This window comes from Zalophus californianus, chromosome 5 (assembly GCF_009762305.2).
Source record: "Zalophus californianus isolate mZalCal1 chromosome 5, mZalCal1.pri.v2, whole genome shotgun sequence".
Taxonomy (NCBI): Eukaryota; Metazoa; Chordata; class Mammalia; order Carnivora; family Otariidae; genus Zalophus; species Zalophus californianus.
In genome coordinates this window covers 95233895-95256137 of record NC_045599.1, presented here as the reverse complement: position 1 = coordinate 95256137, position 22243 = coordinate 95233895, and the positions used below count along the sequence as shown (strand labels likewise).

Genomic DNA, 22243 nt, shown 5'->3' with positions numbered 1-22243 from the left:
CGCGGGAACAGCATTCAAAAAGCCCTGGCGCTTACCCGAGAGCTAGCTGCGTGAATGGGCGGGCGTCTCTAATCGTGGGTGGTGTTACCGTCGCGAACCTGGGTGCCCTGAGCCCTCGTCACGAGCCGCCGGCTGCAGCAGCAGGAGAAAGGGGTGAGGAGAGAGGTAGGGGCAACGGGCCTGGAGGGAGGTGCGTGTGGAGAGGAGCGGTGGGAGCCGCAAAGGGATTCTCTCTGGGGCGGGGGGGAAGCAGGGCCTCGGGAAACCTGGGGTCTGGGTCACGGCGGAGGCCCCTAGCTTCTTCAGCGGAACCCGGAGTTCTCAACCAGGTTCCGAGCCGGTCTCAATCTTCTGTTGGGCTGTGTGCCCCCACCCCCCCCGGGTATCGTGCATCAGTAAGGAAGGCCGGGTGGCCTGCGCGGTCCACTATGGTAGCCACTAGCCACATGTGGCAGTCCAAATTGAGAAATGCTGTAAATATAAAAATGCTCGCTGAATTTCGAAGACTATACAAAAAGAGTAACAGTCCGTTAAGAATTATAAAGGTTACATATTGAAATGCTAGTGTTTTGGATGGATGGGTTGAATAAAATATTACTAAAATGAATTTCACCTGTATTTACTTTTCTTAACGAGGCTCCTAGAAAATTAAAAATGACATAGCACAACACGCATTCTTTTCCGTTGGACAGTGCTGCCCCAGACAACTGCGTGTCAGATTCTAAGTGCTTATCATCCCTTAGCTGGTTTAATCTCAAAACCTCTGTTAGGTAAATGTTACTGTCTTTATCTTATGGATGAGAACCCAAGACCTTAAATAAGTCGTCCAAGCTCATGCTGCCAGTGTGTTGCGGAATAAGAACTAAGGCAGCCTGAATTCCTGAGCTCCCTGTCCTAAATGCTTTGTGCATGTTATGTTTCTGAGAGGCTGAACAGAAAAGTGGTTAGGAGTACCAGACTTTGGAGCTAGACCCTGGTTCCCATCTCAGCCACTGACTAGCTTGGTAACCCTGGGCAAGTTACCTAACCTTTCTGTGCCTCGGTTTGCATATGTGTAAATGGCGGAAATACCTTATATTTCATGGGGTTGTTGAGTTAGATTATATATGCAAAGCACCAAGTAAAATGTCTGACATGTGTTAGGTATAGTTATTCAACCCAGGTACCTCTTTGCAGATTGACGGGTTAACTCTTACTCATGCATTAGACCTTTGCAAAAAAGTCACTTCCTCAGGGAAATCTCTTGTCCATACTCCCTTGCCCCCACCCCACTTCCCAACTTAGAACAGCGCCCCCATGTTATAGGTTCCCTCTTGCGCTTATCACACTTAAAAAACTTTACAGTTAAGTTATTTGATTTAATGCCTTTCCACTAATGGACTGTAAGAGTCAAGAAGGCAGGGACATTGTCTAGTTTTGGGGTCCACATTGTGTCCTCAGTTATAGCGCAGTACCTGAGACATAATAGGAATTCTAGCAAATCTTTTGAAAGAAGGAGAGCTAGTTTTTTTGACTTCCTTGGACATTGCTGGCTGGGATGTCTTGAGGCTAGCTCCCTTTTTTTCTTTGGTAAATGTTGATGACAATGTTTAACTTAGGCCCATCAAGAGAATTAAATGAGGTAATTCATTTGACGCACTCTGCCTGACAAATGGTAAATCCTCAATAAATACATAATAAACCAGTGCAATAACTAGTGCCTAGCCCCATCACCTACAGGCTTTGGAAAGGTCTTGTACTTTATTTTTAAAGATTCTATTTATTTGAGAGAGTGAGAGTGAGCAATGGGGAGGGGCAGAAGGAGAGGGAGAGAGAGACTCTGAAGCAGATTCCTCACTGAGTGAGGAATCCCACACGGGGCTCAGTCTCACAACCCTGAGATTACAACCTGAGCCAAAAACCAAGAGTCAGACCCTTAACTGACTGCTCTACCCAGGCACCCCAGAAAGTTCCTGTATTTTAGAGCAGTAACTGCCAGCCTTCGATAACAGGATACCCTTTTTTTTCCCTCTCTCTCTTCTGGAACCATATATCTCCTCCTTCATCTTCATTTTTACTTAATGACCTTGCTTCCTAATTCACTGATAAATTGGAGCAGTTAGAAGGGCACTTACTCAGATTCCCACCACTAATCTACCTACTTATCAGTGTCTATACCCATATATTTTGCTTTCCCTTACTTTAGATGAAATATTCATGCTCCCATCTAAAATCAGTCCCTGTACATTAGACCTTATTCTTTTTCATCACTTTAGCAGTTCTCCATGCCTTCAATATCATCAGTTTTTCTTCTCCTGAATCTATCCCATGACATACAAGCATGCTATTTTTTCTTAAAATATTGTATCTTAAAAAAGATAAACTTAATCCTACTTTCCCTTCAGCTAATGCCTCATTTATCTATTCTGCTTGGCAGCAGAACTGTTTCCTGTTTTCCCACCATTCTCTCCAGCCCATTTCAGTTGGCTTCCAGGATAATATGTGCTCTTGGTTTTCTTCCTACCTCACTGGTCATGCCTGAGTATATTTTGCTGTCTTCTTTCCCACCTCTTAAAGGCTCAATCCTTGGTCCTCTTCTCTTTAATTATGTTCGTACTCTGGTGACACCAAGACTCAAGGATTTATGTTAATAACTCCTAGGTTTATATTTCCAGCCCAGATCCTTCTCGTATTGCCAACTCGTTACTTGATACATTTCATGTCCAAAACATAAGCCCTTGATTTTCTTTCAAAACAATTTTTACTCATAATTTTTGATGATTCAGCTGATGGCAAATTTGCTCTATTAGTTGCTCAGGCCAGAAGCCTTAGAGGCTTTTTTGACTTCTCTCTTTTTCATACACCCCCATTTAATTTTTCAGAAAATCATGTTGGCTTTACCTTCAAACTATATGTGCAGAATCTGATCACTTCTCCCCACCTCCTATACAATCACCCTTGCGTAAGCAATCATCTCACCTGGTCTTTCTGCTTCCCACTTGGTCCCCTTCAAACTATTCAACATAGCAGCCAAAATGATCCTTTTTAAAGTATCGACTCTCTACTCCAGACTTCACAGTGACCCCCAGTCTCACTCAGAGTAGAAGCCAAAGTCCTTGTGATGGCCTCCTTTGCCTATTCTCCCCCATTACTGCCTGTGACTTAAACTCTATCTTGTTCATTCCTTGGGTGTTCTTCCACTTTAGTGCTACCCCTCTTCCTCTACTCCTTGTTCTTTCCTGAAATAGATACATAGCTAATTCTTTTATCCTCTGCAAGGTTTTTTGTTCTTTTTTTCCAGAAATCACCTTGAGGGCTTTCCCCCCAACACTTATTTTAGATTTCATCCTAGTTGCAATACCCCGACTTCTTCCAGGTTCCCTTATCCTGTTCTTTTCTTTCTTTTTTTTTTCTTCACTTTCTTATACATGTAATTATGATACTATTATTGCTTGTCTTCTCCCACTGGAAGGTAAGCTTCATGAAAGAAGAGCGCTTTATTTTTTTTTGGCTCATTTGGCTTCTGATGGATCTGAAATGCCCAGAATGGAGTTCAGCACATAAGGCTTTAAGAAATAATTGTTGAATGATGACTACATTGTCTGGAAAGTGGGGAAACAACCTTATTAATGGCCTGTTGCTCTTTGAATGCAAAGCTGAGTTTGAATCTGGCCTAAGAGATGGAACAATTTGAAAAGGCTGATGAGTAAGGTTGAATTATGTGGAATGTTTCTATATATAATAAAAGTCCTTCATTGTTTAAGTCCTTGATTGAAAATCTAGAATGAAAGAAATGTTTTTAATTACTCTGAACATGATTCTATTTTTCATGTCTTATAAATAATGGAAAATACTAGTGAACCTGTTGTCAATACAGCAAATTTAATGTGTTCAGGAAGTTAACACTGTTGTGAAAAATTGTGGACACAATAGTCCTTGCCTTACAAACCTTATTCAAAGCTGCATTTTTATATTTTAAGTAGCAGTCGTGTTACTATAAATTCTTAATTTCTTTCATTGTGCTCTTAATTTGGTTACCTGTATAGTGATATAAATATGAGACCCACCCTACCTCAGCATTTAAGGAAGCTTAGCACACAAGTGAACAATTTCCTGATAAAACTGCATTTCTTAGAAACAAAGTTAAATGTGTTCAATTTTTTTTTTCTTTGTTTGATTTGGTCTCAAATCAGGTGAAAGAATTATCAGACCTTGCTTTTAGAACAAGAATGCAAATTTGACCACTTAAAAGCCAGTAATAAAATCTTCAATGCTATGTTTTTTACATGGCAATAGTATTGGGGGGAAAGATATATATGTCTTTTATTATTGTTGTCATTGTACGGAATATTTTGTTTAAGCTTAAGTACTTTCATTTCCTCTATTTACAGTAGATTAAAAACAAAAAAAAACATGGAGACAGATATAATTGCAGATCTTCGATGCAAGCTCAAAGAGGTCGAAGAAGAGCGACTAAAAGCTGCACAGTATGGCTTACAACTAGTGGAGAGCCAAAATGAGTTGCAGAATCAGTTGGATAAATGTCGTAATGAAATGATGACCATGACTGAGGTAGGACCCTGGACTCCTATGTTTACAAGGTTGTGCTTAGCTATTGAACATTAGTATTGTCTAGCAATTATTATTACTATTAGTTTTATTCCTTTTTGAAGATTATAGTTCTAGTTCTTATTCACCCCTATCTCTAATAAAGGGGACTAAACTGAATGAATTCCTAATATTCTTTCTGACCCTGTGTGTTCTGAATTTGAAAAATCAAGTTACTCTTTTCTTTAGCACATATCGGATTTTAGATTTTGTTTTATCTGCACTATTCCTTGGTGACCTCACTTGTTTCATAGCTTTAGATAACATCTAAATGCCTTATGACACTACACCAAGTCCTTAGTTTATCCCTAAAGTCTAGACTTGTGTATTCAATTGCCTACTAATGGACATCTCAAACATAACATGAACAGAATAGTTGATTCCCTGCCTGCTAACAACATTCTCTTGCAATTTAGCTTACTTAGTAAATATATAATAATTTGAGCCAAATTTCAGGGAATTTTACTACATATCTTTGTGGCCCTTATTTCTCATGTTTGATCCATCAACAAGGTCTAAGAACCTGACCTACAAAACATCCATCTGTGCTACTGCCACTCTAATTCAGACCACCATCATCTGTCCCCTAAATTACTGTAGCCTTCTAACCAGGTTGCCTGCTTCTCTCATTGCCTTTCATACCGTTCATTCTTCACACAGCAGCCACATGGCCATTGAAAAATAAACGAAAGATCATGTCACAGTCCTGCTTTTTTAAAAACACAGCTATGACTTCCAATTATATTAACAACAAAATCCAAACTCCTTACTTGGGTTTGCAGATTCCTGTGTGATCTGACCCATGCCAACCTTTTGACCCCGTTTTAAACTACTTTCCCTTGTGCTTAGCTATACTAGTCCTGTCTTATGGGCTTTACATGAGCTGTTGCCTTCATCTGCATTGCACATCCCCTCACTGTCATGAATTGTGTCCTCAACCTTTAGGTGTCTGTTAAACATCACCTCAGCTGAGAGGTCTTCCCTGAGTGTTTTGTAAAGTTGCTATCATTCACTAATTCAGCTAATTAACTCCAGATTGTAAGCTCCATGAGAAAGGGAATTTTGTCTGTCTTGTTCATTGCTATATGTGTAATGTCTGGCACACATTTATTGAAAGAATGAATTAATCTGTTTTATGTACTAAATGCTCAGTAATATGTTTAAACTTTGATCTCAAAATTTAAGTATAGCAAAAAAAAAACTTGCTTATTTTTCTCTGATTTAATCTAGTTTTATTTTATCTTATTTGAAAAACTTATTGAATGAGTTTGAACTAATGCTTTTTTAATCTTTAAACTTCCCTGTTAGAATGGCGCGTGGGTGACATGTTGACATGCCATGGAACACCTCTTACTTCCTTGACAGGGTAGGGTATAGAAGCAATTACCTCATCAGTAGCATGGACTAAACCCTTCGGGGCTTTTCTTAAGACTGACTGGCTACAGAGTTATTCCAGGTCTACATGTGGTTGTTACTTAGAAAGCAGCAAATATGTGAAACAGGAATGAAACAGTTGAAGGTGAGAACTGTTTATATGTGGTGGCTTTAAGTTATTTTTATGTAATTGAATTATAATTAAATCTGTTTTCAGGATTATGAACAAGAAAAATATACTCTTCAGAGAGAAGTTGAGCTTAAGAGTCGAATGTTAGAAAGTTTGAGCTCTGAATGTGAAGCTATTAAACAACAACAAAAAACACACCTGGAGCAATTAAAAGAACAACTGAGCAGAAGCCATGGACAAGAAGTAAATGAACTAAAAAATAAGGTTTGGATATCTATGTATGTCAAAACAAAAATTTCATGTTTATGGTGTTAGCAATATGTAAATTTTAGGTGATGAAGATTTTCTTAATGCCATCTATGCAAAATAGCTGAGATCAAGGCTCCATCATCATAATATTGGGAGTGGGAACACTGAGAAACAAGAGTTTACCTAAGGGACTTGTATTAATAACATTCTACTAATTAAATACAATTATTTAATTTCAATAACTGGATATTGTTATGGCATTTTAGTTTAGTGAAAAGCATGACTTTCTTGCTTACAGTGCATAGTATGGCAGTCCCCTTTCAGAAAGACTAGTGTCCTAGCTTTCACTGAAAGGAGTAGTACACTTTGTAATCCTACAAAAGAAACCAATAGTTTATTGTAAATTAATGTACATTAGAATTGATACTTTCTAGTTTGGTTATTGAAGATAAGCTAGTGACATATCTGCCTCTTACGACTCAGTAAGGAAGGTACAATTACTGTCTGTGGATAACAGATGAGAAAACCAATGTTTAAACATACTGAATAAATTAGACAAAAATCACAGAAATCAGTCAAGATTTGAACTGGAGCTGTTTGATTCCAAAGCCCACGTCACTAAAACTAACGACATGTTACACTGGCTTCATTTCACATATTAAAAACACGTTGTCCATTCTTTTTCGGTTACCCCCAACTATCCAGTTCCTTAAGGTTACTTCAAAGGAATCCAGAACCTTTATCATGGCTCTTCTTTGTATAGAGTCCATACTTTCCAGACCCTTTTCTACAAAACCTTAACTGACTTTCGGCCTGTTTTCTAATTTTCCATGTTTTGTGTAGCATCTTTTAAGATTTGTCCATATCTATACCACCTATACTGTTAATTTCTTTAAATTAACTCTCTTTTTAAATGTTTTCTCATTTTAAGTAATGATATTAATGAAATTATATATTTGAACTGGTTATATTTTTTCCTAAATTTTAGTCAGATGAACATGGCTATCAAAATCCCTTTTCATGTAATACTTAGAATCTTCTTGCATTCATACTGGCAAACAGTAATCCACCTTGTCTGAAACTAATCTGAGTTGAGACACCAGTGACAGATAATGATTCCTGCCCCGCCCCCCCGTCCCTGCCATGTTATTTTCATTTTAGCAGTGGCTTTCATTACCTAAACAAAAAAGAGTAATGTAGAAAATATTCATAATCTGAAGCAAGGCCACTTATATAAGAGATGGCTTTTTGGTGAGCAAAGACTAAATTAGTCAAAAAATATTTTCAGTCTTAATGGATGTTCTCAAATCACCTCTGCCAAAATTTTAGAGTTATATTTGATATCTTTTCTTTCTTTCTTTCTTTCTTTCTTTCTTTCTTTCTTTCTTTCTTTCTTTCTTTCTTTCTTTCTTTCTTTCTTTCTTTCTTTTTCTTTCTTTTTCTTTCTTTTTCTTTCTTTTTCTTTCTTTTTCTTTCTTTTTCTTTCTTTCTTTCTTTCTTTCTTTCTTTCTTCCTTTCTTTCTTCCTTTCTTTCTTCCTTTCTTTCTTCCTTTCTTTCTTCCTTTCTTTCTTCCTTTCTTCCTTTCTTTCTTCCTTTCTTTCTTCCTTTCTTTCTTCCTTTCTTTCTTCCTTTCTTTCTTCCTTTCTTTCCTTTCTTTCCTTTCTTTCCTTTCTTTCCTTTTTCCTTTCTTTCTTTCTTTCTTGAGTGAGCGAGCAAGCAAAAGAGCAAACATGATTAGGGGCAGAGGGAAGGGGAGAAGCAGACTCTCCCAATGAGCGGGGAGCCCGATGTGGGGCTCAATCCCATGACCCTGGGATCATGACCTGAGTTGAAGGCAGATGCTTAACTGACTGAGCCACCCAGGCGCCCCTCACTTATTTCTCACAGTTACTCCATCAACTGGTTCTAAGAACTTGATCTACAAAGCATCCATCTCTGCTGCTACCATTCTAGTCCAGATCACCATTCTCTCTCCCCTAGACTACTATTGTAGCCTTCTATCCAGGTAACCTGCTTCCATCTTTGCTATTCATACCATTCACTCTTCACATAGAAGCCAGAGTGGCCAAGAGCCCAGACATACTTTGATTACTTGTATGGACTATTTGTATGTTTGTAGGACAACGCATATCATTGTTGTAAGATGCTTAGCCTTGGCCGAAGAGGAACCTTAATAGTCTCATCATGCAGTAAATTTAGGTCAGTCAGTGATGTTTTTCAGAAAGATAGTCACATTTCAACACAGATCGTTCAGCTGAAATTTTTTTTTCACATCATGAAAATAGAAAAAGGAAAACAAGTCAAGAGGCTCTTATTTTTTTTTTTTTTAAAGATTTTATTTATTTATTAGGGAGAGAATGAGAGATAGCACGAGAGCGAAGAGGGTCAGAGGGAGAAGCGGACTCTGCGCTGAGCAGGGAGCCCGATGCGGGACTCGATCCCGGGACTCCAGGGTCATGACCTGAGCCGAAGGCAGTTGCTTAACCAACTGAGCCACCCAGGCGCCCGAGGCTCTTATTTTTTAAATAGAAAACAGATACCAGGATATAGAATGTTGATACTTCATTGAAGATAATTCAAAATAGGTGATAATTACAACCCTGGACATAAAGCAGAAGTTTTTTCTTGATAACAGAAATTGTTTAGTGAATGCTAGGCATGATGCGGAATGTTTTACCACCCTGATCTCGGGTGAGAGCCACAGTAACCCAGTAATGGTAGATACAGTCATTCACAGTTTTTACCTAGGAGGAATGAAACAGCTAAATCTAGGCTTTACCCTACAACTTCATCCTTCTGCTATAAGTTTGTTTCCCTTAAACTGTATATTTTAGTTTTCCAAGATAGAGAACTATTGAAAGTGTAGTTTTGTTCAGCTTGACTGTCTTATAAAATAGTTATTCTGTGGTTACCAGAATAATTTATACTGTAACTGTATATTCTGCTGGCCTTCACTTACCTTTTGATTTTTTAAGATTGAGATTTTTTCTTTTTTACTTTAGTTAGAAAAACTGAAAGCCGAATTAGATGAAGCTAGGCTTAGTGAAAAGCAGTTGAAGCACAAAGTAGATCATCAGAAGGAACTCCTTTCATGTAAGTCAGAGGAAATGAGAATAATGTCTGAGCGTGTACACGAAAGCATGTCTTCAGAGATGCTGGCTCTTCAAATTGAGCTGACCGAAATGGAAAGTGTGAAGGTAATTTTTATGGCATTTATGTTCTTAGATTTGTTTTTTTTTTTTCCTTGCATATTTTTTTACACGTTTTTGTTATAATTCTTAGGTAATTTTAAAGCTGAAATTTTTTTTGTCTTAACTTCAATGTTACTGATTAAAAAATACAGAGTTTTTCGGTGGATTATTCATTCATAGTAAAGCTTTAGATTATGTGATTATGTAAAGCAGATTACCTTTAGATTAATGAAACCTCTGGGAGAATTTAGAGTCATTAACTCTGATCCTAGTTTGTGTCATAAAAGCTCTATATAAAACATTGGTTTCATGGAAATTGATATGCATATGAATGTAGATTTTTTTCGCTGCAGGCTGAGGTTAATTAAAAATTAAAGGCTTAAATTTATAGGAAAGAAAGATAGCCTTTCATTTGGTTCCCTGCTGAAAAATTTAGTAATTTTTATTCTTTTATTATGCAACTGCTGACTAACTAGTTTGAGTTTTGGCTGTAAACCACTTCTGACAGATAAACTGAGCAGCTGCTAAATGAAAGATTATTCAAGAGCTTTTCCTCTTTTTCAATTCCTATTGAATAGACCACCCTCAAAGAAGAAGTGAATGAACTACAGTACAGACAAGAACAACTAGAACTTCTTAGTACTAATTTAATGCGCCAGGTAGACCGACTTAAAGAAGAAAAAGAGGAGCGAGAGAAAGAAGCAGTTTCTTACTATAATGCCTTAGAGGTACCACGATTAGAGTAACATTTTTTCCAATTTATAATGAGTTGATTCCTTGCGAATTTAACCTCTATTAGCTAAATTGTTTTCTTTCAAATTTAGAAAGCTCGTGTAGCAAATCAAGATCTTCAGGTGCAATTAGACCAGGCACTCCAGCAAGCCTTGGACCCCAATAGTAAAGGCAACTCTTTGTTTGCAGAGGTATGTAACAAATACTCCATTGATTAAATTGGCATTTCACTTAATACAAGAGTAATTAAACATGTTAATATTTTCTAGGTGGAAGATCGAAGGGCAGCAATGGAACGTCAATTTATCAGTATGAAAGTCAAGTATCAGTCACTAAAGAAGCAAAATGCATTTAACAGAGAACAGATGCAAAGAATGAAGGTATAAGGTTATCACCATCGAAGGTTTATTAAACTGATTTTGTATCCACATTATGTGTACAGATACATCAAAGAAAGCATCTTTTCCTTCAAAGAGTGTACTTAGTTATTTCTAGAACTGCATTATTTTGGAAAAAATATCTTTAGATTGACTAAAAGATCTATTATACTTTATTTCAAAAAATTAATCCTTCAGTAGGTATTTGTAGTAGTATAGTTAGCATCTGTTGATTGATTTTTTTTAATGGGTACTCAATAGCTTTGTGATTGATTTTTTTTTTTTTAATGGTTACTCAATAGCTTTCCCAGAAATATATAAATCTTTATGTAACAGAGAAAAAAAATTTCAAAAGTTTTTATTTCCAGCTGTTGGCCTGGCATTTCTTAGCACAGGCCTAAGGTTTCTACTTCAATGAAAACTAGCTCTCTCATCATTCTTCAGTTCTCCTGCAAAGGCTTATTATAGAGTGAGATTTGGTTATCCTTTTCTTGAAGTTCCTCAAGTCAAGCATATAGGCCCATTCAATTTTAAAAAAACTTTTTATTTAAATTCAATTTAATTAACATATACTGTATTATTAGTTTCAGAGGTAGAATTCAGTGATTCATCAGTTGCATATAACACCCAGTGCTCATTACTTCAAGTGCCCTTATTAATGGCCATCACCCAGTTGGATGGTGAGATTTAAAAAGAAATAAGGTAATAATTAAACTTTGGTGTTAGATCAACTTGGGATTGAATCCCTACTTCTGTCACTTGCTAGCTATGTGACCTTGGACAAGTATTTTTACTTTTCAGAGCATCATCACTTGCCTTGCCTATAAAGTAGATATGATAGAACCTGCTTCTTAAATTGCCCTGGAATTAAATGAAAGCATAGTAAAATGCTTATACAGTGCTTGGCATATAAGGAAGTGCTGATAATAAACAGCTGTGATTTTTAAAGGATTTCAGTGGTACTGCCTGGTTTACCAAGACTCCCCTATCCAGGAATGATTTTTTTGTAAATTTTCTCACATTTCTGTTTTCTTTCAGTATTTGTTTGGCTACTATTATTAATCTTCAGATGCTCCCATGATATTCCAAGTTATCTTTATAAACAAGTAGCGTCTGAATCTTAGACTCCAGTCTGAAGCAGGGACAGAAAGTGGGTCCTTAAAAATGTTAAAAGTTGGGGTGTCTGGGTGGCTCGGATAGTTAAGCTTCTGCCTTCAGCTCAGGTCATGATCCCAGGGTCCTGGGATCGAGTCCCGCATCGGGCTCCCCGCTCAGCGGGGAGCCTGCTTCTCCCTCTGCCTCTCTCTCTCTCTGTCTCTCTGTCTCTTATGAATAAATAAATAAAATCTTCTAAAAAAAATGTTAAAAGTCATCTTTCTATTTTCAACCATAACTGCAACCATATATCATTGCTTGTGTTACTCAAAACTATATTTAAACTATTGGCACTTTTTAGAACTCCAGAAATTTCTGAAGGCAGAAAGGAATGGTAGTTTTAGATTCCAGTTAATTTCCCTTCAGTTGGTATACAACTCCAGGTTTAGGTGGAGTCATAATTAGGTAAGTTGATTGCTGCTATTAAAAAATAAATACATTTATATTTGTATTGAAGATTCCCTCGGTATCCTTAGGTATCTTTTACCTTTGTTTTCCATCCTTGTCATTTGTAAATCTCACCATTATAAATGTGAGTAGCTTAATAATTTCCTCCACTTAATACTATTGAAGTTAATCAAAATTTTTGAGAAACCCCATCAGACCCTTAATGACAGTGCATATGATGAGTAAAGCACAACATTATAGCATTTGGACAAGTTTATTTACCAGTTAAGTGATGCTTCTGGATCATAGCTATTCAGTTCAATTTTACATTTCACTAGAAGTACAAATAATTGTTATAGATGTCAGATATTACTCCTAAGTACTCAAATAAGTACTCAAGTTATAGCTGTAACTAAACTTATTGATATAAATATTTTCAAATTATTAGATTATTAAAGTAGACATAGCTGTTGGTTTCCAAACTGAATTCAATGTGACGTAGTATAGAATATGCGTTGTACCAAAATATAGTTATCAGAATCTTCCTCTCCCCTAACAGTTCTCTGTTGGGGACGTGGGCACTAGGGTGGTAATTTTTTTTTTTTCCTAGTTACAAATCGCCACGTTGCTACAAATGAAAGGGTCTCAAACTGAATATGAACAGCAGGAACGGTTGCTTGCTATGCTGGAGCAGAAAAACGGTGAAATTAAACACCTCTTAGGTGAAATTAGAAATCTGGAGAAATTTAAGGTACGTGTAACTCCTTTATGCAGCCAGATTTGGTTTGAATATCTTAAATCAGTTGACCCTTGAACAACACAGGGGTTAGGGATGCCCAACCCTATGTAGTCAAAAAGCTGCATAACTTTATGACCCCAAAAACTTTATATGAGTAGCTTACTCTTTACTGGAAGCCTTACTTACAAACAGCCGATTGACACATATTTTGTATGTTATACATATTATATACTGTATTCTTTAAGTTAGAGAAAGTAAAATGTTATTAAGCAAATTGTAAGGAAGAGAAAATACATTTATAGTACTCTACTGTGAAAAATTCACATGTGAGTGGAGCTGTGCCATTCAAACCTGTATTGTTCAAGGACAACTGGATTAACCTAATTTGTTATTGATCTTAAGTAAAAACAATTGTTGTTTTCTTTAGAGTTTATATGAAAGTACAGAATCTAAACTTCCTGCCAGCTCTGGCGCTCCGGCAGATAACACTTATTACATGGATTTACTTCAGATACAGCTCGACAACTTAAAGTAAGTGCTGGGTGCTTAGAAAGACGGACATTCTCTTGACTTGCTTATAATAAGTACTGTTAGTGACTACAAATTTTTGTTTTCAAATTGCCTAAAGAAATTCCAGAAAAGAAAGACAACAAAAATATCTTTGTGTAGCAAATAAGATATAATCAATATATACTTAGTGCTGGTTATTGAAGAAAAAAATACTTTCAATGAATAAATATTTTCATTTCTCCATGTTTAGCATTTTAGATTGGTAAGTGAAAAGAACTTTGACATAGAAAATGTTCTTACAATCTAAATTTTTCAGGAACAAATATCTAATTTGAAACTTAAATTATTTACACATGCATTAATATGGAAAGAATATTTTCCTCCTTTCCTTTGAAGAATGCATGACATTTTTTTATTTGAAAGTGCTGCTAAAGCTTATTTTGTTTGTTTTTATTTTTTATTTTATTTTTTTTTAAACGATTTTATTATTCGAGAGAGAGAATGAGAGATAGCACGAGAGGGGAGAGGGTCAGAGGGAGAAGCAGACTCCCTGCTGAGCAGGGAGCCCGATGTGGGACTCGATCCCGGGACTCCAGGATCATGACCTGAGCCGAAGGCAGTCGCCCAACCAACTGAGCCACCCAGGCGCCCTGTTTGTTTGTTTTTAAGATTTTTATTTATTTATTTATTTGAAAGAGTGAGAGAGAGAGAGCATGAGAGGGGGAAGGGTCAGAGGGAGAAGCAGGCTCCCTGCTCAGCAGGGAGCTGGATGTGGGGCTCAATCCCAGGATCATGACCAGGATCATGACCTGAGGCAAAGGCAGATGCTTAACTCACTGAGCCACCCAGATGCCCCTATTGTTTCTTTGTTACTTAAAACCCCAAGGAAGTATATGTTTATCTAAGAATTCGAATATGTAAGAAATGGTTTGCACTAACAATGTTTTATGTATATGTATATAAAACACTTATGTATATTATGTGTTATTTTAATATTCCTTGGTTCTCCTTTTTTTATTTATATAGCAAAGAAAATGAAAGCACTAAAGGTGAATTGTCCATACAGCGAATGAAAGCATTATTTGAGAGCCAACGGGCTTTGGCTATTGAGAGAAAACTTTTTGCAAATGAAAGATGCCTCCAGCTCTCCCAAAGTGAAAATATGAAACTGAGAGCTAAACTAGATGAGCTAAAACTGAAGTATGAACCTGAAGGTATGCATGTCTCATATATTTTGTCTTTTTAAATTATGAGAAACTCTGAGAAATCATATCAGGTCTTTTTTCTTACTACAGCTTTATGCAAATCTCATTACAAACTAATTTGTGGTTATGTATATCTAATAAATTTACAGCTACAAAATGTGTAGGAAAATTCAAAGAGAACTGAGTACTGGGTATGTATGAATATAATAGGTATTCTGTTGGATATCTATATATTAGAACCTTGATAAGGTTTGAAAACCTTAGAGACTTTTCCATTTACAATTACAATATCTTATGCAGTATGTCAAAGAGTTTGATTTTGTTGAAGCAACTGATGTTTGGGAGCTGATTTAGTTAATATTGTTTATAGAACACCTAAAATAATGGAGACTTAAACAAGATAGGTATTAAGTCCTTCCATTACAGAAGTCTGGAAGAGGCATTCCAGGACTGGTCGGAGTGTCACGATCTAGGCTTCATTTGTATTGTTCTTCGGCATAATCCTTGAGCAAAATTGAGTCATGTGGCCTTACCTACCTACAAGAAAAGCTGAGAAATGCAGTGTTGATTCTCAGGAGCCATGTTCCCAACGACATCTTGGGATTTTCTTTTTTTAAGTGTAACAGACATCTAATATTCTCTTAGTTTTGGGTGTATATCATAACGATTTGGTACTTATACATTACAAAATGACCCCCCATGATAAGTCTAGTTACCATCTGTCACCATGCAAAGTTATTACAATATCATTGAGTATACTCTTGGGGGCTCTATTATTGAGGAAGACTAGTAGGATAGAAATTAGAGGACAACTAGCAAATATAATCACTGAGGTAGAAAATAGCCTTACCACAAGGGCTCTGCATGTTATACACTAAAAAGAGTGATTTTACTGTTTGTAAATTAAAAAATAGCCAAAAGTAAAAAAGCCCAAGAATGCAATGGTTCTTAGACCCAAAAAAAGTGTTATTACACGTTTTAGGTTATAGATTTTCAGCCAGTTTTTGCCCCCACTGTTCACATGCCTAAGACTATTATTGTCTCAGTGACTTGAGGGATTCTTAACTGTAGTGGGCAGATTGTCAGCAATAGTAAGGGTTTTAATAGTTTAAAAAGGCTTCTCTTTCATCCTTTTTCTCTTCCCTGATCCTAATAGGCTTTTCTAATTAAGGATTATACATTACGAATTTTGGAAGTCTGCTGAAATGAACACAGCAAAGAGGGAAGTATAGTGAATCTAGTTGATATGGGGAGCAGTACAAGAGAAAGGGAAAATAATGATTTAAAAAGAACAGTGTAGAGTAGGAACACCAACCCCATGTCCAACCATGATTTTTCCAACTTTACTAACGTTTTTGATTTTGAAAATGAAAGACACATTGGTATGGGTTAGGGAAAAGGTATTGGAACAATTAATTTAGTGACTGTAAATAGACCTGCATAGGGGATGGAATGATGTTATGTTAGGCAGTGGGGGTAGAAGGCTGTTGTCATAGTCTGCAATGAGATATACTGTGTTTTGAATTTGGGAAGTATCCATAGTAGAAGTACTCAGATTTTGAATATAGTTTGTGGGTGGGGCTAATTGCCACAAGTTGCCATAGAGAATTTAACTTGTTCTTTGCATGTAATCATTACAACAGTGGAGTGGATTTTTTTTAATCCCCATTTTACAGATAAAGAAAATAAAACTCAAGAGATTAGTACTTCCTCAAAGTCACCCAGCTGCAGGGTGCTAGTATGGAATTAGTACCTGGATTCCTTGACTCCTAGCCACTGTAACCTTTCTTACCTCCCCACTGAAGTCTTATAAAGCCCCATGTAACTTTTATCACAATATCAGAACATAAGTTTTCCTTGCAAGAACTAAATCTTTTGAGTTCCCAAGGAAAAATTTATAGCCAGATAACCTTTAAAAGATAGTTAATGAAGTCCTTGAAAAAAGAAAGGATAAAAGATTTCAGTAAGGAGATATGTGGGTTTCAAAAGAATGAAGAATAAGAAAGGAAAAAACTATAACCAGTTCTATCTTTTTATGTTTACTGTGTCTTTGTTTTGACCTATTGACTGAATATATTTTTAATGGTTTTTATTCTCAGAGAAAATTGAGGTGCCTGTACCCAAAAAGAGGCGGGAGGTCCTGCCTGTGGATGTAACCACCCCTAACAATGTATGTGCCAAAAGTGCTGTTGGGGAAGAAGTTTATAGATTACCACCTCAGAAAGACGAGGCTCAGTGCTGTCCAAGCAATTCTGAAGATAACTTGCAGTTAGAAAAGACAGTTTCTATAAATACACCAGGAATCAATCTCTCTCCTCACAAAAGTCTGCCCATGGACATTCAGCCAAAGAAGGAAAAGAAATGTGTGAAACTTACAGGATTTTCAACTGACTCTGAAGCCTTAAGTGAAAGAAGTGGAAACACCCCCAATTCTCCCAGGTCAGTGTCCTCTTTTCTTCAGGGCAACCAGCAGACCTCTCCATCTCTTCTCTATCGCTGCATGAACTGTGCTGTCTGTTTCTTTATCTACTTTCTTAGTATTGCATGTAGTATAATTCCACGGTTTCATCTGCCTACATTCAACTTTTCTAAAACTTTAAGAAAAACTAAAATGATTGCAAAGGGAAAGAACTCCTGAATAAGGGAATTATTTTCAAAAGTCATACTGTGCTCTTTGATGAAACAAAAATATCAGTCTAGTATATCTCTGAATGTTTTGTTGGTTTGAATAAACGTACAGTTGGTTATTTTTTCCCTAGTTCAAGAGTGGCCATGAAAGAAAAATTAACTTACCTCCTAAAAGGGCTTTCTAGTGGTCTAAGAAATTTCAGCTTTCTAGAAAACTTAGGTGAAATTTTTTTATGGCTTTTGAAAATGTTTATCCTAAGTCTTTAAGAATGAGCTTTGATTTTGACATTTTTAAATATCAAAGGTAATTCATTTTCATTTTATATCAAAATTCAAAGCCTCTAGTTTCTATGTATTTCAGTTTGTGACTAAAAGAGGAAGTGTCAGACGTATATGTGTATAGGAATTAAAATTTTAAGAGCCTTATCTTTAAAAAAATTGAGATAAGAAGATAAGAGAAAGTGAGTGAAAGAGAAAGGTAGGTAACAGTGACTGAGGCTAGGGTGGAATAAGACAGAAGCTCGGGGTGTATACAGCAGAACCAAGGGTAGGGCAAAGAGAAATGAATGAGGAAAATGGAGAAGGTAATAAAAAGATAATAAAGGATGTCTGTATGCAATGGAATAATAGAGGCATTTAAAACAAATATCTTTAGACATTTAAAGCATATTGATGTGAAAATAGCTTGGATTGTCTGATTTTGAAAGGAGATCTTTAAAGTGCTGCTAGGGCTACATGAGTTGTAGATGGGAGAGTAGAGAATAAGACATTTTACAAGTGTGCATTTGAGTTAATATAGTCAGGCATAGCCACCTTTTTAAAGGGGCTGTTTTGTATGTTTTATCTGATTTTTTTTTTTTTTTAATTTAAAGTCTTTAGTGTTATTAAAGGTGGTGCTCTACAGTGAAAGCATCTAACAATGTGAGCTGCTGTTACTATTAGGAGAAGTACAGTTGACCCTTGACCAACACAGGTTTGAACTGCGCGGCTCCACTTATATGCGGACTTTTTTCCCTAAATACATTGTTGTAAATGTATTTTCCTTCTGATTTTCTCTTAAAACGTTTTCTTTTCTCTAGCTTTACTTTAAGAATACAGTATATAGTATATATATACAAAATGTGTGTTAATTGATTGTTTATGTTATGGGTAAGGCTTCCAATCAGCAGTAGGCTATTAGTTAAGTATGGGGGGAGTCAAAAGTTATACAAGGATTTTTGTGCAAAGGTCGGTGCCCCTAACCCCTACATTGTTCAAGGGTCAACTGTAATTTATAACTCCATTCCTTGAATTTTTATATAATAACATTATAAGTCTCATAAAATAAAAGTTTAATATTCTCAAGGAAAAAGTAACTTCAAATGAATTTTGTCTGACACACACACGCACACACACACAGGGTTCCAGGTAGTTCTGAAATGAACTCAATAGGTTATGCTTGCATATATGTGATTCATGGTGTAAGTGTGTTTGACTGTTGTGTATTTCTGGAGGTAAAGTTCCAGAATTAATCAGTGCACACCTTGCTATCTGTGTTGTCTTCATTTCTTTTTCTGCCTTTTTTTGCTTGATAAAAGTTACTTAAGCGAATGTACTTAGCTACTTGTTTGACTCAAATTAAGTAGCATGTTGGAATTTTGTCTGGCAAATTAAACAAAAACAAATAAAATATCACGAAACATTTGTTTTTGTGTATGTGTGAGTCCATCTGCTAACTTAAGATATTTCCAACCTTTTGCTGTCTGCATGATTAACGTAGACACACAATCCTATGATAATATTGTAACAATAAATACGGGTTTACTGGGGACTACACTATTGCATGTTTTATAAATTGATGCTCTTAGTATAAAATCTTTATAAACCTTTTAAAATACCTTTCCACTGTTTATTTTTTCTTAAATTATTATTCTAGTTGAAATTCAGTTTAAGTTTTGTTTTTTAAGACAAATTGGTATGTATTCATGCAGCCCAGGATTCCATGTTATTTTTATCTTGTGTTTGCCTTTTGTTATATCATGTTAACGTTAAAATTGTGCTCTAGCTTTTACATTTTTTTGTTAGGTGTATTATCATCATAGACACCCCATTATATTTTAATTCTTTAATTTAGGCTTTGCCATGACTTTTATCAACCTTAAAAATATCATTTTAGGCATTTAAAAAATTAAGTCTGTTGATATAAAAAAGTTTCTTTTAGAGAGGCAGTGACTTAGTTCTTAATAGTATTGGCGTCAACTATAATTTTCTCCTCATATACATAAAATTGATCACGTTTCATTAGAGGCCCATTATATGAGAGGTTTGTTTCTTCTTTAATTTTTTTAACCGCATTTGAATTCAGAGTGGATGCTTTAATGCCTGTAGGTTAGCTGCTGAATCAAGGCTTCAAACAGAAGTTAAAGAAGGGAAAGAAACTGCAAGCAAATTGGAAAAGGAAACTTGTAAGAAATCACACCCTATTTTATACGTTTCTTCCAAATCAACTCCAGAGACCAAGTGCCCTCAGCAGTAAAGACATTTCTTTAATGAGAGTAAGGTACCACTTGCCCAAAAAAGTTGATTTGGAGCTTAGTTAAGATTGTCTTCATCTGAAATATACAACATTGTAGATTATTTCTTTCTACCTGTTATGCCAAGACCTGGAATTTTCATGTTCCTTTGACCAAATGTTCAAAATTTGGTTGCGATTCTAACCAGGAGAGTTCCTTAAATGATGACTCTTCATGGAGCTTCTGTGAATTACGGTGAATAAACTGGTAACTGAAGGAAAGTGTTATAAATCTATTTGTTGCATTGTATATGTTTTTTAAGTGTTATTAATACATACCTTCAAAGTCACGTATTTGAAAAGAGAACACAGAATTAGCTATTAACTATTATATTTTTCTATGTACTTTTTAATGAGCTTAGTTTTTCACTATATTATAAAAAGAGAAAACTTGGTTTAAAAATATATATTATATTGTAACTAGGTTTTGTCAGTGTTTTAAGTAGGTATGTCCATCTTTGTATCCATGTACATGATTTAAATTTTATGTTTCAAGCATATGAAAAATATAATTTTGAAATTTAAAATAAAAGTTTATCCCCTTTCTATTTTGTTTTTTACTCTGTATAGATAACACATTATTATCAAAAGGGGATAAAAGAAGTAAAATGAACTTCACAGATTCTTAATTCTCTGGCACATATAATTTTTATATTTATACATACTTAATATTATATACATATATAATACATATTTTTAATTCTAAACTTTCCAAATAAAGACTTTTTTTTCCCCTTTAAATGATTATAGCCTGGTCTACAACTTAATTTCATGTATACTGTAGGTGGGTGTATTTATATATAAAGAGGGATAGTGGTAGAGGGAGGGAAGGAGAGTTATGTTAAGAACCTGGTTTATGTGATTATGGAGGCTGGCAAGTTCAAAGTCATCAGGGGGGGCTAGCAGGCTGGAGACTCAAGGAAGAGCCAGTGTTATATATAGTTCAGGTCCAAAGGCTATTTGCTGCAGAATTCTCTCTTGCTCTGGGGAGCTCAGTCTTTTTGTTCTAAACAGGACTTGCACTAATTGCAAACTACTTTACTCAAAGTCCACAGATTTAAATGTTAATTTCATCCAAAAACACTCTCATAGAAATATCCAAAATAATGTTTGACTGCATATCTAGGCTCTGTGACCCTACCAAGTTGACACATAAAAATTTTTTTTAATTCAATTAGCAAAGGTATAGTACATGATTAGTTTTTGATATAATGTTCAGTGATTCATTAGTTGAGTATAACACCCAGTGCTCATCATATCACATGCCCTCTTTAATGCCCATCATAGTGGTTTACATAAGTTTATTGAAATATATTAAGTAAAAGGAAATTGCCTCCCACTTGTAAGATATTAAATAAACTTTTAATTTTCTGCAAAAAGCATACTCTAAGGAATTTAGAGATTTCACATTAAATAATACCTCTTGCAAAAAGAAGTAGCTGAAGGCACCAGGAAATGAAAATTTTAACCTGAGGATAATAAATAATTGACTGTATTCATTGCATATTATAGAATGTAGATCAATTCCTCCCAATATTAAGTTTTTACTATTAGCTGTGTGCTAGGGGCATAAAAATAACCCTTTAGAGTTTACAGTTTAATAGACCCACATAGATGAATAGTGGTAGTGCTATTATTACTAGTAGTAAGACTTGTATTTAACATTTGTATACATCTAATGTCCAAGCATTCTTCTAAGCCCTTTCATATATTACCACATTTAACCCTCCAACATCTCTGTGAGTTAGATATTGTACTTAGTTATCCTCATTTTATAGGTGAGGAAACCAAGGTCAGAGAAGTTACTTATCCAAGGGCACAGGTGTTAGGTGATGAAAAACATGTGGTAGAGGTTGTTAATAGAGTATACAAAGTACTGTAAGAACAGAGAAGGAAACAAGAAACTGCCTGTAGGCTTCTTATATTTTTGCATCTTTAAGATTGTCTCAGAGGTTTCCTAAGTCATGGAGAGAATAGCACTATAGGTAGAAGAAATAGCTGTTCAGAGAATAAAGGCTTAAACAACATCTCTAATCCTGCAGATAAATTGAGCAACTGTGATTAAAGGTTGAAGAATAGGGATGACAAAAGAACCTTATCCACATACCTTCAGCTTTATCATCCTTAGAAACTGAGGCAATCCTGTTGAGTCTTGAGTGTTTTAAGAATATATTTTTGAAAACCACTGTAGATGATGAATAATTGATAGAACAAAGCAATTATTGAATAAATTGAAAAGATTGAATAAATTATTGAAATTACTTTTAGTTAAAACACTCTAGAAGCATAATGGAAAATTGGATATAGAAAAAGATAAGAATGGAGGCAGGAAAGACTAATTTGACCATTTGATTACTCCAGGTAGGAAATACAGGTGGGAGCTGAGGCAGTGGCAGTGGGAATGAAGATTGGTGGTTGGATTCAAGA

At 35.7% G+C, this 22243-nt stretch overlaps 1 protein-coding gene across 5 annotated transcripts; it reads left to right on the top strand.

Annotated features, from left to right (window-relative positions):
- The first annotated feature begins 8 nt into the window (after nt 1-8).
- On the top strand, nt 9-20417 carry SPDL1 (spindle apparatus coiled-coil protein 1). Of its 5 annotated transcripts, XM_027607221.1 has the most exons (12): nt 129-165; nt 4371-4551; nt 6179-6355; nt 9344-9538; nt 10111-10260; nt 10357-10455; nt 10534-10644; nt 12794-12934; nt 13350-13453; nt 14459-14646; nt 16737-17076; nt 19633-20417. In XM_027607221.1, the coding sequence occupies exons 2-12, from the start codon at nt 4393-4395 to the stop codon at nt 19778-19780; spliced, it is 1812 nt and encodes a 603-aa protein (XP_027463022.1). In that variant the 5' UTR covers nt 129-165; nt 4371-4392; the 3' UTR covers nt 19781-20417. The 5 variants fall into 5 exon arrangements, with proteins under 5 accessions (XP_027463019.1, XP_027463020.1, XP_027463022.1 ...); XM_027607218.1 differs by lacking the exon at nt 19633-20417 and having other exon boundaries at nt 9-153; nt 16737-17275; XM_027607219.1 differs by lacking the exon at nt 19633-20417 and having other exon boundaries at nt 9-165; nt 16737-17275.
- The last annotated feature ends 1826 nt before the right edge of the window (nt 20418-22243 follow it).